The following is an 18,581-nucleotide window of genomic DNA, read 5'->3' as shown; positions in this document are numbered from 1 at the left end:
AGAGAAGCAATGTGACTTGCAGATTTTCTCATTTAGGTAATCACATAATGAAAAAGGCACAAACATGGGAATTGTACTAAACATGATCAGATTCAGCAGTTCAACCCATTTGAGTACAACAACTGCTTGCTCATCCGCGAATACGATACCTCCTAGATGGCATATGAAAAGCCAAATTCTGGGAGTCTATACCAGCATTGCCATAGAGACTCTGCCCCTGCAATATAAGGCTATTTGCAGCAGATTCATAGCGAGATGACACGAACAGGTCATCGTCAGATGAATCCAGAACCATGACTGCTTCATCATTTTTGTGACTCCAATATTCAAGACTGATTTTGTTGGTGCCAGTCGGCTTCTGCTGGAAGTAAAGCGCATTAGACTGATCAAATGAATTATTGTTGTGATCCATCAGGGTTGTGTTTGTGAGATTGATTGTGGTGATGTCATGAATACTTGGTCTCCTCTTATCTTTCACTCCTGAAAGCTGCTGCCTTATGAAGTATTTCTGGGCATGGCTTGCCACTTGAGTTGGAGTCTTTGAGACTACGAAATTCCGCGATATGTTTCTCCAATCCCCTTTACCATACTTCAGCAATCCCATCAGAAACTGCCTGCAACCCACAATCAATCAATCAATATTCCATGAAACCAATGATACACTTAACATAGAAAATAAAAAAGTACCAAATTGTAGGCAACACAAATAGAAAGAGCAATGAAACAAAGAAAGGTTCAAGTGTTTTGAAGGGGATTCACCTGTGCTCTTCTTCAGTCCATGGAACTCCTTTCTTCCTTTCCTGATCCGAAGTCTTGACTGCCAAAGACCTCTTCCTATACACATCACAATTGTCCGGACTAACCAACTCCCATGTCAAAGATGAGCTAAGATAACCGGGAATCGGGACACGGCCTGCTTCAATATCACTAACATCATCTTCGAGCTCCCTATACTGCTTCCTCACATCAAAAACTGTTTTCCCCGGAATCATTGCGGCTATCTTAAGCCATCTATCCGGAGTATGCTCATCATATATAGCCAAAGCACTCTCAAACTTCTTGTTCTCTTCTCTAGTCCACTCTGTGCTCTGGCTAAACCAACCAGTGTCGGACATGTATGGAGATGAGTATAGAGTCTCCATGATTTAAATTTGCTAATATGCAACAATGACTCAGAAGTTCATAAACTCCAAAGTAAGAGGAACAAAGGCATATAGAGTGTATATATATAGAGAGATAGCGAGCCTTTTATGTCTACTTTCAAAAAAGTCGCAAAAAATTTTGGAATCAGTTAAGAGGGGAATCAAGAATCTGGTTTTTCTCAACAGGCATAAACTAAAGAGAATCCAATAAAGACCCAACTTTTGACAATCGTGAAAAGAGAATGAAAAATCGTTCACACAAGTATAATACCCCAATAGAGAACATAATCAAAACCCAAATCAGAGTGTCAGCACATAGACAGTAATAAACTGCGAAACCCACAAAGGAAGTAAGGTATAGAGGGAAAACCAACATCAAGGATAATCAGAAAGAGTGGAAAGGTGATAAAGATTGAACATATTTACAGCGTAAGGTCTGTTTATGTATACACTGATTATCTTAAGGATATAGAAAGCTGGATTGAGTTGCGAGGATCTAGGAAGGTGAATCTAAAAACAATAGTGTTTTGAAATTCAGTGTGGTTGCGAGGGATGAGCTAAAAATTGTTTGAGAGAGAATAAAGGATAAACAGTCAAAAGGATTCTTTATAAAAATATGTATTCGTAAAAGAACGAAAAATTTGTTGAGGTCAAATATCTTTAATTTGGAGATATCTAATTTATCGTTAATAAATTATCGAAAATGATTTATGTCCATAATTTTACCATCCATAAATTTACATAATTTAAGTGGCTATCCAACTCAGCATGCCACCTAGATTCAATTAAAAAAATAAAAAAAGCTAGATATGTTTTTCCTGCTTCTCTCTCCTCTTTTTTACTCTTGCAGTTCTCTTTTCCTCTCTCCTCAAGCTTCCTTTTTTACTTTTGCAGCTCTTTTACTTTTCTCTCACATTGTAGCCGCAGGTCATCACACGATCTAGCTTTATCGGTTGCAACGTCCGAGAGCAAGTCATGGAGAACGCGTTTGAGCATAATCATGTTGCGATCTTGTAAACGGTCGTTGGGCTGCTTTGCCACTCTGACTTGAATCCACATGCTTCTTAGATGATTCGATCGTGGTGGTGCAGGCCAAACCAATGGATCCATGAAATTACAGAAGCCGCCACTAGCAAAAATAAATTTCGATGTTGCTGTTCAATAGACCACTCAAGCATAGAGAGACTCGGCAATCACTGTCGCTGCAATCAAACACCCTCACTTGATCGATCACGGGAAATTGAACCGATTGTGAGCCTGACTGGCTTTGTCAATAGGGCTATACGCGAAGTCTGTCCATAGAGTTCTAATAGTTTACCAAAGCAATTTTAGTCTAACAATATCGTTTATTTGGTAGACAGTAGTTTAGTTTAATTCCTACAAAATGGTATACAGTCCCATTTTTACCAAAGTGGTATATGCAATTCTCACTTGTTTTTTCGTATGTAAACGTTTGATGATTCGTGTTGAGTTAGCTGATAAAACTTATAAATACTGACAATATTTGCTATTTAAGCATTAGAATCAAACATTCATTCGCACTAAAACTAAACGCTTGACAACCATCAAACACCTTGTAAAAGACCAACGTCAAGTTTACTCACCAGTGGCTTATTACATTGATAGTGTAATTAATTATATTCAAAGTGTAATAAGATCCTGCCAAGCTTATTAAGCCATCAATGTCAATTTTATGCACAAGTGCCTTATTATATTGACTGAGTAACATTTATATATAAAGTGTAATAAGTCTCTGCCAAACAAAATAAAACAACACTGTCAACTTTACTCACGAGTGGCTTATTACATTTGACAGTGTAATTAATTACATGGACAGTGTAACTAGTTACATTTTCTAATTTGACAATGTAATAAACCACTATCAAATTTGTTTGCATTGTCCAGAATGGAGAAAGTGTCATTAATACGATGACTCAATTAAAAAATGATATTTAATTACAATATTTGCAACTAGACAATGTTTTTGGGATGTTTTGTCTCAAGTGGAGACAGTGTCTTATTACACTGTCACAATTGGACAGTGTAAATAGTTACTTTGTCTAATTTGACAATGTAATAAACCACTGTCAAGTTTGTTTAAGTCGTCCAAAATGGAAAAAAAGTGTTTTAGTATGATGTCCCAATCGAAAAATGATATTTAGTTATGCTATTTGCAACTAGACAATGTAATTATATCATTTTGATTGCACCAAGCAAAATCAGAATGTTCAAATATTCATATATAATTTTTAGGAAATCAAAATCACACAAATATTTGATTTCAAAAACCTATTAATAAGAAAAACGTCATCACACTAACATGCAAATCTGTAAATGCTCAAAATAGTATCCATAGAACAACGCAATGTAATTGTTTTCCATAAACTTGCTTCTTTGAACCAAGAAAGTTGTTACTGGTTCATGGGTTGAAGATAACTAGATTTCTCGCGTAGGTCTCTTGAACAAGTATGGATTGTCAAAATATTCTCTTCAATGTTGCCTCCGATTTGAAGTTGAATCGCTCGCGAAGCACGGATTTTAGATCTGGGCGGTGGATTTCAAGCTTCATCAAGCAGATTTGGGAGGTGAGGGTTCTCGAAATTCGAAATTATGTCTCTGTCACACCTATTTACAAGTGAAATTAGGTTGCATTTCTTTTTTTTAAAAAATTGCCATGTCAGCTTGCATATGTGGCATGCCACATCAGTTATGTAAGTTTATGGATGGATTCTTTATGGACGTGTAGTGCTACCGATAAATTATACTCTTGATTAAATTATGAAAAAATTAAGGATAAGTCCATCATTAAAAAGTTTTGTTCTAATAACGACACTCGTAAAAGTCTTATTCCATAAAGTGCATATAGTTTGAACTAATATTTCAAGAAAGACAAAAGGTCAAAATATATGGTTTATTGTCTAAAATACTCTTATCTTCATCTTCAAACATGACACGTCTCCTGCACATGATTCATCTTGGACCTCCACCGAAAGTTTTGTCTTCGCTGTCGAAAGCTTCGTCTCCACTCCTCGTGACTTATTTGAGAGTTCTATGGCATTTTTAGTGATTTTGCATCCGAATTTTTGTTGTGTTCGAACTAGATCTACTCATACTCACCACGAGACTTGTAGATCTTGTTGTTTTCCTTCGATCTGTCATCACATCATTATTTTCGAAACTTTCTGTGGTGATTTTCGTGGTTTTTTGGTTCTGATGCGAGATCTGCAGACTGCAGGTGATATGTTATGTGTTTCGATTAATTTGATATATGTCATAATGTTATCTGTCTTGCTAAATGTTATCTATTTTCTTAAAAAATTATCTGTCCTTAATGAAATGTTATCTGTTTGAAGTTTCAAATGACCAAAACAGATAACATATCAGAACAGATATAATATCTACAGATTCAGATTCGATTTCAGAAGAATATTGACATATACAAAACATATATAATATTGACAGATACAAAACAGATATAATATCATATACGAAATATATATAATATCTGTAGATTCAAATCTGATTTTAGATGGAAAAAAAGTTTGAAAAATCAATAAAACCTCAAAGGTGATGCGCCTTGGTTTGTGGAGTTGATTGGAGGTATTGATGGTTGCCGACGTTGGGCGTATTGGTCTGATCTAGCTCTTTTTCAACCGATGGCCGTGATTTCATGAAGTTTTTTCGGTGACTCAAGTGATTTTCTACTGTTGGTGATGACTGGGCTTTGATCGAGCTAACCTAGAGCTTCATTTTGGTAGTTTGTTCGTCAAAAATGATGGTCGGACGGCCAACTTCCGATATGGTGGCGCAAGGAAGAAGAAGAAAGAGGGAAGGTATTTTGGTAAGTTGGTAGGCTTTGTCGTTTTTTCTAAAAAATTTTTTGGATTGTCCTTGTTGGAATACAACTTTTAAGTTTTATTCTTATAGATAAAAACCCCTTAAATTACTCTATTTTTGAAGAAAATATTGGGTGGGGGTGCTATGCACCATCATCATATGATGCGGTGCACATGCTCCAGTGAATTGATGACACCTAGCCAACAATTTTTGGTTGAGCCCCACTCTTTTAATTTTATCAATTATTAGTCGTTTGAAATACAAAAATTTCAAATCTGAACCAACAAAACGTCCTTTGCCTCTTCCACCATCGCTAACCTATTCCACTCATTACATTCATTCAAATAAGAGACTCACATTGTTCTTTCTGCAAAATTATTGAGAGCAACTATTAGTGTAGCGACAAATGACATTGAAGCCTTTATATAACAGATGTACTTGTTTTAATAGCTATTTTTGTGTCCAAACACTAAATTAAAACAAATCCTATTAACTACATGACAAATCTTGAACAAATAAAAAATTGAATTAAAAAAAAAAGATTAAAAAAGCCAAGGTTATCTCTCTTGCAATTAAATCCATGGATAAAGAATCATACTATGGAGAATCAGTGGTGTTAGGACTTGGAAGCATGGGTTTCGACCATTTATCTCGCGAAGGGAAAAAAATGTAAACAACTTTCGTGCACAAGGCTTCTGTAGGGGCGGAGTCGAGGATAAACAGGATGAACGCAGACATTATCCGTACATAATATGTATGTGGAAAGACGATTTCAAATCTAGACGATCAAAACATCCTTTGCCATAAACCATCAGCCATACTATGGATGGAGTCCTTCTTTATGGCTAATGGTTTATGGCATTTGATAGAGGATGGGTATGACCCTTTCTCACTACTAGATAATCCTATAATTCAAGAACTCATGCATCATAATGATTTGAAGCTGAAAATTTCAAAGCTCTTATCTTTTTGCACTCTGCAATTGATGAGACGATTTTTCCTAGAATAATTGATATCAAAATGGCCAAGAATGCTTAGGGTAAATTGCAGGAGGAGTTCCAGGGAAGCACTAGGGTTAGACAATAGAGGTCGTTGACTCTGAAGAGGGAATTTGAAATGTTGAAGATGAAGGATTCTAAAACTATTAGAGAAGCAACATAGGCAGTCCTTTCCCCAAGACACATGTCAATGATGAAGTCTTTGGTTTATGTCAGTTTGGGAAGCAACATAGGCAATCATTTCCAGTGAATTTAGCATGGAGAGCTAGTGAGAAGCTGTAACTTATCCACATTGATGTGATGGACCAATGAGTGTTCCCTCATTGAGTCAAAACAGTATTTTTCTAGTTATAGATGACTTTAGTAAGACTTCTTGAGTTTACTTTATCTCCAGTAAAGCTTAGGTGGTCTGAGTGTTCAAGAAGTTTAAGAATATGGTTGAAGCTCAAAATGAGAAGATCAAAAGCTAGGAAGCACTAGTACGACAATATCCCCAAGGCACCCACACTGAGTGCGTTTGGGGTGCGGGTGCGTAGTGTCATACCTAAATTTTTAAAAAAAATAGGATACGGCTGGAATACGTTAGTATTTAGCAAAGTACGGCTGATCTAAAGAGAAAAAGTAGTAGAGATGTTCTTATGAAGGTCTTCTACAATTGTTAATGAAAGCAAATGATCAAAATAGTCATTGCTTGTCAATCTGATTCGAACGTTGTGTTGGAACTTGAGCTTGTTTTTTATCGTACACATTGTCACTACAAGACTTCTTCTATTGGGAGAATCATGTGAGCCATTGAAGGAATGACACATGGCAATCTTGTTAGATAAACTAGTCACACGTTATCACCTATCGATGCTTCTTAGATCAAAAGCATATGATTAGATAATGGGAAAGAGTATATACATAAAATGAATTTGATCAATTTGGTGAAGATATGAGGATTGCTCACCAATTGATAGTGAGCTATATACACCTTAGCAAAATGGAGCATCTAAAAGGCAGAACGAAATTGTAATGGAGATGACAAGGTGTATACTTGCAAAAAAGAAACTTTGAGAGCAATTTTGGACAGAAGTAGTGTATATTACTGTGTATCTTCTAAATCGACTTCCTATAAGGCCCAAGAAGGAGATGGCACCGACTGAAGCTTGGTTGAGGATCAAACCTTCAGCTAGGCATCTAAAGGTCTTTGGATCTATTTGTTATTCTCATGTTCCTTTTGTCAAAAGAATGAAGTTGGACCAAAAATCTGATTTGAGAATTTTCTTGGGTTATGTATCAAAATCCAAGGGTTATAGAGTCTAAAATCTGCAAACTGAGAAAATAAACAGTGAGCAAAGATGTATTAGTGGATGAATAGTGAGCAAGGATGTATTGGTGGATGGATAAGTCTATTGGGATTGGGAAAATCTGAAGATTGAGAAAAGCTCAAGGTTATAGCACCTATCAAAAGCAAATAGTAGCAGTGATTCAGTCACTAGTTTACATCATGATAGTGTTGATGATGATGATGAATCATCTACCAAGAAGATGAAGTCTTTGGGAGAAGTCTATGAGCAATGTCATGTTGCTATTGTGGAACCTTCTAGCTATGCTGAAGTTGCCAAGCATAAAAAGTGGGGGCATGCTATGAAGGAGTTGGAAATGATTGAGAAAAATGTAACTGTTGGGTCTAAATTAACCTTACTAGCAAGTGTACTAGTCGGCGACTACAGCACAATGATGAGCAAGGGTCGAATCCACAGGGACGGTGTTATATCTAATCCAAATGTATATTTGTATGTACGTATGGACAATGCAAACAAAAGTAAAGTTCAACTCAAGATTGTTTGGTTGGGTAATTAAACTAAAACAAGCAAATAGCAAAGTGTTTTTGGTATTTACTTAGAATAAAGATGCAACTAATGCAAATGAGATGAATGAGATGAACACCAAGGCTTTGGAATCCCCCTTGGGAAATGACTTGCAATGACACAAATTCACACACATATTTGCTAATTCGGGCATAACGAATCCGTACCTAAGTCGGTTTTAGCGCACTTAAGCCAAATCTCCCTAAAATCGATTACTAGCCATCTTATTGGTCTAGGTCGGATATTCCTAAATACATTCTAGCCATCTTATTGGTCTAAACATGCATAGGAATTCATGGAGTTCTATAGAGATTAGAATTCATACAAATTGTCACCTAATTAAAGGGAGACACATTCATAATCAAGTGTTTCAAGAAGCATAATCTACTTGACATATTATTGTCTAAGCAAATTCTCCAAACAATTTCATCCAAAAACCTAAAGTGTTGGCCAAACACTACAAGCATGAAGAAATTGCAATCAAACATAGAAACACAAGATTTATACCCAAATCAACTCATATATATGTAAATCAAGTCATAAACAAAGTCATCAAACCCAAGGCTTCAACCTAGCCTTGGCAAAAGAAGTTTAGTTACACATAATGAGAGAAAAACACAAGAGGAGAGATGAGAAAATCATGAATAAACCCAATTAGTTGAGTAAATCCAAGTTGAGCTGAAGAATCTCTCCTCCTAGCTCCAAGAGTCGCCTTCCCCCTCTGGTTTCGCTCTCCAGAAAATTAGTTTGAAGTCCCAAAAAGTTCCTGCGACTCGGGCAATTCGCGAATTAAAACATCCCAGAAAATTGCTTTGTGCGCCTAGGCGTGTTGAATTCACGCCTAGGCGCACGCCCAGGCGCACGCCCAGGCGCACGCCTAGGCGCAATCCTAGGCGTGCACCACTTCAATTTCAAGTCAATCTCTCTGGACTGGGCGTGCATAAATGATTCTGGGCGTGCACAATGGTGCGCCTAGGCGCGAACACGCCTAGGCGCGTTACGCCTAGTCCCACAATTCAACTGACCATAACTTCTCCATATGACCTCCGATTTGCCTGATTTTAGCTTCTACGGAAAGCTTGAGATGTCTAGTTTCCAATGCCTTTTATTTCACACGATTCCAATAACATGACAGAAAGTTATGACTATTTGAACACACGAAGGTCGGTGGACATTTCCTTCAATTCAGCCCATTTTCCGTCGCTTTTCATCCAAACCGCAATCAACCTATCAAAATACAAATCAACACATAAATACACTCATTATTTATCAAAAGAAAGCTTAAGAGGGGGATATTTCTACCAAAAACAATAGGTATTATCATACCTATCAGTAACCTGGAAGCTCACTTAAAAATCTAGTGATAGAAATATTATTGGGGTCAAGTGAGTATATAAAAGTAAGCTATATCAAATGGCTCAGTGTTTAAACACAAGGTCAAACTTACGGTGAAGGGTTATGTATAGCAACCAAGGTTAGATTCTTCAAACACTTTTGCTCCTATTGCTAGACATGACACAGTGAGGCCCCTCATTGCTCTAGCAACATACTATGGTTGGAAAATCTTTCATTTAGATGTAAAGTGTGCTTTTTCTAAATGGAGTGCTGGAGGAGGAAGTTTATGTTGATTAGCTTGAAGGATTTGTTGTAGCAGGAAATCAAGAGAAGGTACTCAAGCTCAACAAAGCTCTTTATGGCTTGAAATATGCTCCTAGAGTTTGATATAGCAGGATTGATTATTTTCTACTTAATCAAGGGTTCAAGATAAGTGAAAATGACGCTACATTGTACGTGAAATAATGATGATGATAATTTGATTGTCTCCTTATATGTGGAGGATTTTTTGGTGACTAGAAGCAATCCAAAGTCACTAGAGGTCTTTAAAGCTCAAATGATGCAAGAATTTGAGATGTCAGACCTAGGAGAAATGAAGTATGTTCTTGGAATGGAGGTGTATCAAAGCAACTCAAGCATTTTCTAGGTTTGACTTGATGTATCCAGCTAGCTAGTTGTCAAGGTTCATGAGTTCTCCAAGTCAAGTGCACCATGGAGCGTCAAAAGGGTGTTGAGTTACCTCAGAAGCTCTATTGACCTTGGAATTCATTTTATTAAGGGTGTTCATGGTGTTCTTGAAGGCTATGTGGATAGTGATTAGGCTAATAATGCTACAAATTTTAAGAGCACAACTGGTTTTATGTTTTCTCTTGGTTCAGATGCTATTTCAAAGAACTCCAAGAAGCAGGAGTTTGTAGCACAATCTACAGCAAAGGCAGAGTATATAGTTATTGTTGTTGCATCAAATCATATAGTTTGGTTGAGAAAGTTTATGGCATACTTGGGGCATGATCAAGGTGATGCTACTGTGGTGAGATGTGAATCGTGATAGTAAATCTGTCATTGCCATTGCTGATAATCCAGTTCAACATTGTAGATCTAAGGACATCAATGTCAAATTTCATTTTGTCAGAGAATCTCAAAAGCGTGGTGCCATTCAGCTAGTGCATTGCAAGTCTTTGGGCAAATTTGAATTTCTAAGAAGTTTACTTTGGTATGTCAGGGCTTAGTCTCAAGGAGGAGTTTGTTTAAGTGATAGTGTTGTTTAGTTCATGTTAGTAAGTCAGTCTTGGTCAAGTTACTGTTGAACATTGACCATGAACCTTGACCAAGCTTAATACTTTGTGTGGTTGTAATTTGATCTTGTGGACTCTTCTAATAGGCTTAACAGCCTTATGTTGTTCCTGTAATTGATTATGGTGAGTTATGGTGAAAAAGAGGAAGTCTTATGGTGCAATTTGTTCTCCTTGTAATTTTTCTTCAATTTTCTGTTAGATCACCAAGTGTTTTGGTTTTCTTTGTTGCTTTCATAAGAAGCAAAGGAAACTCATACAATAACCTGAACACACCACAAAGGACACACACCCACCCCCCTCAACTCACACACATCACAAAGAATCTTGGCTTTATCCCTGCATAACTAGTAGAAGCCGCTGCATAAAGATCCCTCCCTCTTCAACACTTTGGAAGGTCTTTAGGGGGAGGCAGAATTGACTCATTTGGTCCCTCTCCATTCTCCACCAAAAATGGCATCTTCAGTCCCCATGTTGTGTGTACTTCCAAATGGCAATGGAAAAACCACACCCCTACAACAAAGCAACAAGACCCAATTTTTTATTTTGTTTTTTCAAAGACAATGAACATACTTATGTGTTATATATATATATATATATACACACTTGACAAAAAGAAAAAGAATCTTGACTTACCTGGGTTATCTGCCCTGAATCTGATTGCAGTCCATCCACCAGTTGGTACTCCTATTGTGTTTCTCTCAACAGGATCAACAAGATTGAAACTTTTTGGATCTTTTGTCGGATCAAAATTCCCAACTCCTTTACCAACTTGAAAGAAATTGAATCCATGGAGATGGGTTGGATGGTTCTCAGGAGCTATTAGACTGGTGCCCTGAATCACAACCTGAACTGTTGAATTATAAGACACTCTATAAAGCTTTGTTCCATTATTAGTAGCCAAATTAGATGGTGGGTTTCCAGTATAATTGAAAGGTATCGGCGGATTAGCCGGGAAGTCATCGGTGAAAACTCCACTTATGTTGTAATAATGTGCTTGAAGAAGAGCTGTTGTAGGCATTATAAACGTGACATTGTTTACATCTGCAACAACTCTGCTACCATTGGCACAGGTTGCGCATGGATTAACACCAACTGCGATTGTGAAGAACAAAGAGTGATCTATTGTTATTGGGACTTTGGCAGGGTATTGTTCCGAATTAAGGCTTCGAAGAGAGTTGATAAATTTTGTTGTTATGGCAGTGGCATTTATAGGTGGAGTGCTGGTTAGGGTGGTAGGAGGAAAGGCAGGGGTGCCTTTGTAGCGCAAAAAGGCGAAGGCGGTTAAATTGTTGACAGCAACTGTGGTGTCCATGAATGGAGAGATTGTAATCAAGTACTTTCCGGTGTCCTTATCCGCGGTTAGTAAGGCATTTGTGGTTTGGCCTGGACCAATGAAGATTGTGTCAGTTTGGAAGGGCTTAGTGTATGATGCATCAACTTCAACTACAGTTAGATTATGTCCTGCAATCTTGAAAAATAGTTCATCATTGAGTGCTGCATTGATGATCCGGAGCAAGTAGGTCTTGCCACTGTCAACATGTAGTGTGTAACCTGCAGAAATTCGATTTGAAAATCGATACTTAGACAAGATTCTTAATTTCTTCTGCATTTTAATTTGTTACTACTTTTTACCCTTTGAAGAGCAATTAGGAACAGGTCCAGGGTGGCCATTGATGGTGTGTGCATCCGATATGTTCGGTGCCATTCCAGTTTGCGTATACTGGTTGACAACAGCTTCAACATCTGCCTTCCACCACTCAGCTATACAAAATTTTCAAATCAATTAAATTCATGTCTGCAATTCAATGTAACCTCATGATAAATGATCTTTCAATTGAAATTGCTGAAGTTATGAAGATTACGCGTACCAAATATGATGATCTTTTCCTTATCAGGTTTCGGAAATGGATAAGGGACGCCTCGCTTAGGCAAGATGACAATGGCACCATGCATTGTTGCTCTTAGCCAGGAAATGTGTGCGTGCCAAAGAAGAGTACCTCTTTGTCCAGTGAGAGTGAAGTTGTAGATATAGTCTTGTCCAGGCTGGATTGGGCATTGTGTGACATATGCTGGCCCGTCGGACCAACCTGTCCTAAGTTGCCTGACTCCATGCCTGCAAGTTCCATAACATGATATTGGCATGCATGATCAGTAGCTTTTGAACTAAACTAGCTAATTTGTACTGAGATAATCAATTTTAAGCAGATTTAATTGTTGGGTATTGATGGTTTGCAGAACTTCTCACCAGTGGATCGTAACGTTATAGCTAACATGATTGGTGACTCTTACTATGACAATATCATCTTCCCTTGCATACAGAGTTGGCCCTGGAAACTTCCCATTGACAGTAACAATGGGCTTTGTTTGACAAAGCTTTGTTGTGTTCTTCATGACCACCTGCATATAAGTTAAGCCAGTTTAATTTATAAGACCAACGTAGAAAAAAATGCAACAAAAGGTACCAAAGAATGTACTTACACTGAACTTGTAATGATGAATCTTCGACTCCACAAATGCTGGCAACAGAAGAGCCGCCAGCAGCATCACCTGCATCCAAGACCCCATTTCTCTCTCGCTCTCTCGTCCAATTCTCTCTGTTTGAAACTTAGTACTGATATAGCTATGACAGACCACCTTTTAAGTTTTTATAAAGGTAGAAAAGTAAACCTTTGAACTTTGATGCAATGTCACTTTTCTTTGTTAGGTGGAATAAGGAATGGCAGCCATGTAGTTTAGCTTCTCATTTCTTGCATATTACACAAAGTACTGATATCTGTACCTCTAAAAAGTAATATCTTCAGTATCCATTTTCAATTGAATGTAACAGATAAAAGAATTGAAACATACTTCCCAGCTGCATATCTCTTTCTCAGTCTCTCCCCTGAAGCCTTATATTGGTACAAGTACATATCAACATATATAGGACAAACAGTTTGTTCCTTTCATTTGTTCAGTGGCGACTGCTGCATTTTCTATAATCCTTAAACATGATTTTCTTGTGCATAGTTTTGTTGCTTCAATCGAAAACTTTTGATCTTGGAGTTTTTTTGAAAAGTACGTTGAAAATCATCTGGATTATTATGTATTCTGTATTATTATTCTATCCAAGTCTTCCAGAAGAGTATGGAGGTTAACAGAAGAGTTGCAACTACAGAATGGAATCTAATAAATAAACTAAGATAAATCTTATGATATCACACACTGTAAAATTGCTTCTTAAAACATCTCCAGTGTAATAATATTGCTTCTTAAAACATCTCTAGTGTAAAATTTATACCATAATCGATATCACAAGTTTCAAATTAATTCAAAGATGACATAAACAGGACAAATCTTCTGATCTCACACACTGTCTCGAGCCTCCTTAGATGCAGCTTCTATGGCATCCTCAATCCTATTAATGCCAGATTTGTAAAGAAATTCCAGGTAATCAATGATGCTGTGCTCACAGGCACCTTCCATGGGATTAATCTCAAAAGACTACTCAACTAGTGTTGAGTCTTCTCCATATTTGTCTAGCTTTAATGAGTTATCCGTCTAATCCTATGTTGCTTTTGCGTCGATTCTGTAAACATAACTATGCAATGCTGAGTCCATGGAAACCACCCTCTCCTTTATCCATGACCTGTCTCCATCATCTTGAGGGAACATGAAGCCTAGCCTGGAACACCTTCATTACCGGTTAAGTCAGTGCATCTTTCAACCATTAGCGTCCATTCTTTTAGCCTTTTAGTTTGAGAGACTATATGTTCCATACTTTCTCAATTGGTGCGCTAACTACGACTCCAACCATGCTTCGCCATTTCTCCAGTCCTACTTCGAGTGCCTGCAGAAAATATGAACATATAAAACCAAATATGAATGAGAATAGCAAATAGGGGGTAAGCAGAACGCATACCATGTTAATTATCTGAGTTCTGTGGGTTGCCAAGAATCTGCACAGTTCTACCCTTTAACGAGTGTAAAACAGTTGGCTGTGAGCTGCTCTTGGAATGATCATCATCTTGCACTAGAATGCCATTTTTTTTTTTCTTGTAGAATTCATCATAGGTTGTAGTGAGGGAATCCATAGAAACAATGCAAGTTTGGAGTGTCCTATTAGCAAGACAGGGGAGTCTTAATGAGGCAACTCCAAGACTAACCTTCTTAGGGATCTACAAATATATACATGAAACTTTTCAGTAATTTTTCTTATTTCTGCATAACCTTGTTCATATAAATACTTATCCTGGACTCATTTAAATATATGTATTTAAAGAAATTATTTCAAAACAAATATATGCCAAGACTGGCAGAAACTTTTATCTCGGCACAAAATTAAGGTTGAGAGCATGAGAGTGGAGCATTTTACGTGAAACGCTATATCATACATTCCTGTATACAAGACAGCTTAACTCGACCGAAAGAAACAAAAACAAGACATGGAGAGCGAACATTATTGTTTAAACAGCAGCACCAACTGGCTCTCCAGCTTTGAGCCTGGACGATCCATATAGAGTTTCTTCAAACCGGATGATCTCATTCTTCGATCCATACGCAACTTGAGTTCTGTCATCAAGATTGTTGATAACCTTGTCTAGTACCGACTGATGTCCATCGCTACTGTAACCTCCAGCTTTCTCAATCAAAAATCCCAGCGGAGCCACCTCGAATAAAAGTCTCAGCTTGGCTTTTGTGGTTGGTGAAATCACATTTGTGAAAACACCTTTCTCTTTTACAATGATCTGCAAATTGAAGTAACGAGTCCTGTTAGAGTGTCTAGAGATAGACCTTCAATATTTAGTTTCTGCGAGGCCAAGCCGACATGAGACTTGAAACACAGGGCATGGTTAAGTGTAAGAGTTAGATATACCTGGTTGACATCTGGTACCATTCCTCCAGTGTATCTCAATGTGTATTTCTCTTTTACATAATAGTTTATCAGCTTTTAAGACAACCAAAAATACAAAGAAGTCAGTAATGAATCTGCTTAATGTTTAAGAGATTAGACAAAAATCTAATGATGTCATACCTTGTCATAGTCAGGATTGTCAAAGGTGGCTCGGAGATTTCCTGGGGAGAACATTTTTCCTTCACCAATCTCTGTTGTGTCCTTAACATGTTGCCATTTTCCTGACCAATGAATCACGATAATAATTTTTAGACAGAAAGGAAAGGCAATTCTCCTTCTAGTTGAGATTAGAAAAAAAGAAGAAGCATTTGTTGCGCTGAATCGATAGAAAATAGCAGTTGTTCAAAAAATGGATGATCTCTTGTGCATTGCTTGATACTGAACAAGAAATATGGTTTGGTTCTCGTCAACATACCTTCGTCGAGGAGAAGGAACTCATGGGTGCCGGGAACATCCTTAAGAGCAAGAACATAAGTAGTGCGAGGACCATAAATCCCCATGGCAGCAGCAACTTGATCTCTTCCAGTTATCCCAGTCAACTTGTCTCCAGGCCACACCCCAAATATGGTGCCAACTGTGAAGTTTGTGTCGACGATACTGGATCCATCGAGTGGATCAAAAGCAACACTGAATCCACCTGTTCAGGTTTATATAATGTCATCAGCATTATTTGAATATTCATTGTTAGTTTCAACTTCTGGATTATCCCTAAGCAAATGACAACAAATGCACACCTTCTGCTGGTCCTCCCATGTCTTGGAGTTCCGGTACTTCTTCGGAGCAAGCATATTTGCAGAAGTGTGAGTAAGTCAAGGCCTATGCATCAATAATCGGGCAATGATATATTTCAGAATCTTTTTTTTTTTCAAATACTAGTTCAAACCGGCAAAGAAAATATCATTCAGATACTATTGTTACAAAGTTCTTCGTACTACATTCGACATCAACAGTCAAGCCGCTAATACTAACAATTGTTGCATACAATCACAAATATAACACTTCTTTGTCAAATTCATCGCAGCGACCATTCCTCATATCCAAGCCAAAAGTACACAATTAAGAGGAGGAATAGATACTATTTGTTCTGATATCTAACCTCAAAGAGAAGCTTGTCTGCAAGCATGTCAACAGCAAGTTGTTCATCTCCAAAGGAATTGGCACAAGCTGTTCCACCACAGGAAGCTGTCCTGACCTTGAATGCAATGGTCCTCAGAGCTTCTCCCATGCACATCATCACCCTAATCAGTCCCTTATCCGATGTCGATTTTGAAAGAAACTCTTCCTACAATTACATAAAACCCAAATTACATACTATATATAGGATCACATATAGTACTGTGAAGTAATTCAACCATGTTCATTAACTTACCAGACTATCACCAATTTCACATTTGGTTACAAGAGAGTAGTTCTTTGTCTTTGAAACTTTGAGGGATGACTTTGATACCACTCTCAATTGTTCTCCCATAAGTGAGCTTGATTTCAAACTCTGTCATCCAAATTTACACACAGTCACTCTTGACAACAAATATGGAAGTTATTTTTGATTCAAATGTGAGCATCCATTGCATAGATATATGTGTATATATATATGTTTGTTGTGATTCACATACCCTGGAGGAGGTGAAGGAGGCAGAGATGTTTGGCGTAGAGATTAGTGCTTTTGAATGCTGAGAAGAAACGGTGGGAAGAAGAGCCCCACGAGCACAACAAGCGATGCTGGCCTCCATGCTTGTAATTTTGGCTACAGAAAACCAAAGTCAGTGCAGCAAGTGCTGTTTTCTTCTTCTTCTTCTGGGTATGGAGGTGGTGTTTGAGAGCAGATAAGCAGTTAACCATGTAATGCCACGTGGAGGGTAGTGGTTATAGATAGGATGATCCAAGTGGTTAACCTGCATCGCTCATATATATGTGGCTCCAGTCTTCTAACAGATATATCATATAAAACTAGTTTGTTGCTTTCTACATTCTTAACAGTCTCATATCACCATTTTATATAGAAGAATGTGCCATTTCATTATCTTTCAATTAAAGTTTTGAAAGGGAAGAAATGATTTTCTTTTTATTTGATCTTCTTGGTCCATCTGAAATCCAAGCTTTTGTCCAAGTGGGCAACAAAACAAATGGACTGATATGGTAAGTTATTAGGGTAACCCTTGTCAAATGGAAGGGATGTGGTTCAACTCTCATGTTCAAAGAATTTCTTTACAAACACCCATGGAACAAAGACACTATAATTACCATGTAGGACGGGTTAATACAACTTTTGGTCTCCGAGCTGATAACTTGAGCAGATTTTGACCATCTCTGAGGTGACATTCAAAAATCAATTTGAACTATTTTTTTGTTGTTGTGGTTTAAATTTTAAGAAGTTTCCTCACCCACTGCCAACACTCCCGAGGCCCAAAATCTTCGTCCGGCCATTATTTCTAACGACCGACCACCCAAAACAATTCCCTCACCTCCACTAAAATCCAATCATCCCCATAACAAATTCAATCACAATACCACAACAGATCTAATAACAAAAATGACTACTTTCATGGATTCAAAAGAGAAAGTGAAGGATGTGGAGACAAGTGCTTGGATTCTCAGATATGTCACGCCTGTGCCGGTGGCATGGTCCAAATGCCACGCCAAAGTCTTCTACTTCCCTCAAGGCCACGCAGAGCACATCTCTGCGGAGTCTCCGCCGTCAATTTCATGATCGATCCAGATACCGACGAGGTTTATGCCAATATTAGGCTAATACCCATTAATAGCAACGAAGCCAATTTTGATGATGAAGGGATCGAAAGATTAGGCTGATATCAATCAAGTTTTTCTTACTTATTCTTATGAGTTTTTCTTATTTATTTTTAAACTAATTCTACATATAAGTTTTTCTTATTTATTTTTATTCCACGTCAGCAGCAAAAATTGATTTTATTAATTTTAAATGTCATGTAAGCGGGATAGGGGGCTGGAAATGGAATTAGCCCAACCTATTCCATCAAATCTCCACCATTCAATACATGATTGCATAGGATTTGATAACACCACATCCCACCACTCAATGGTATAGATTTAGTGAAATTGATGAAATAATTTCAGTCAATCTTTTTCCCATATAAGCAGTTTTACCGTCCAAAAATTGATTTTATTAATTTTAAATGTCATGCCACATTAGCAGAATTTTTAAAATTTCGGATTTAGATTTCAACTAGTTGAAATCCCGCGCGATGCGAGAG

General features: G+C 37.6%; 3 protein-coding genes across 3 annotated transcripts; all 3 read right to left on the bottom strand.

Annotated features, from left to right (window-relative positions):
* Nucleotides 1–1,726, bottom strand: LOC120016419 (transcription factor DIVARICATA-like). The gene is made up of 2 exons (XM_038869226.1): nucleotides 760–1,726; nucleotides 1–614 (listed from the first exon to the last, which is right to left on the bottom strand). The coding sequence occupies exons 1-2, from the start codon at nucleotides 1,140–1,142 to the stop codon at nucleotides 131–133; spliced, it is 867 nt and encodes a 288-aa protein (XP_038725154.1). The 5' UTR covers nucleotides 1,143–1,726; the 3' UTR covers nucleotides 1–130.
* An 8,897-nt stretch (nucleotides 1,727–10,623) lies between these two features.
* On the bottom strand, nucleotides 10,624–13,055 carry LOC119985362 (laccase-4-like). The gene is made up of 6 exons (XM_038829682.1): nucleotides 12,939–13,055; nucleotides 12,706–12,857; nucleotides 12,329–12,573; nucleotides 12,093–12,221; nucleotides 11,094–12,011; nucleotides 10,624–10,970 (listed from the first exon to the last, which is right to left on the bottom strand). Exons 1-6 carry the CDS (start codon nucleotides 13,023–13,025, stop codon nucleotides 10,840–10,842), a joined length of 1,662 nt encoding a protein of 553 aa, XP_038685610.1. The 5' UTR covers nucleotides 13,026–13,055; the 3' UTR covers nucleotides 10,624–10,839.
* A 1,681-nt stretch (nucleotides 13,056–14,736) lies between these two features.
* LOC119985445 (sedoheptulose-1,7-bisphosphatase, chloroplastic) lies at nucleotides 14,737–17,216 on the bottom strand. The gene is made up of 8 exons (XM_038829770.1): nucleotides 16,965–17,216; nucleotides 16,721–16,840; nucleotides 16,448–16,633; nucleotides 16,086–16,167; nucleotides 15,767–15,988; nucleotides 15,472–15,572; nucleotides 15,313–15,384; nucleotides 14,737–15,184 (listed from the first exon to the last, which is right to left on the bottom strand). The coding sequence occupies exons 1-8, from the start codon at nucleotides 17,079–17,081 to the stop codon at nucleotides 14,903–14,905; spliced, it is 1,182 nt and encodes a 393-aa protein (XP_038685698.1). The 5' UTR covers nucleotides 17,082–17,216; the 3' UTR covers nucleotides 14,737–14,902.
* Nucleotides 17,217–18,581: the final 1,365 nt, after the last annotated feature.

This window comes from Tripterygium wilfordii, chromosome 1, assembly GCF_013401445.1.
Source record: "Tripterygium wilfordii isolate XIE 37 chromosome 1, ASM1340144v1, whole genome shotgun sequence".
In the NCBI taxonomy this organism is placed as follows: domain Eukaryota; kingdom Viridiplantae; phylum Streptophyta; class Magnoliopsida; order Celastrales; family Celastraceae; genus Tripterygium; species Tripterygium wilfordii.
Note: the sequence above shows the minus strand (reverse complement) of the source record. Positions and strands in the feature narration are given on the sequence as shown.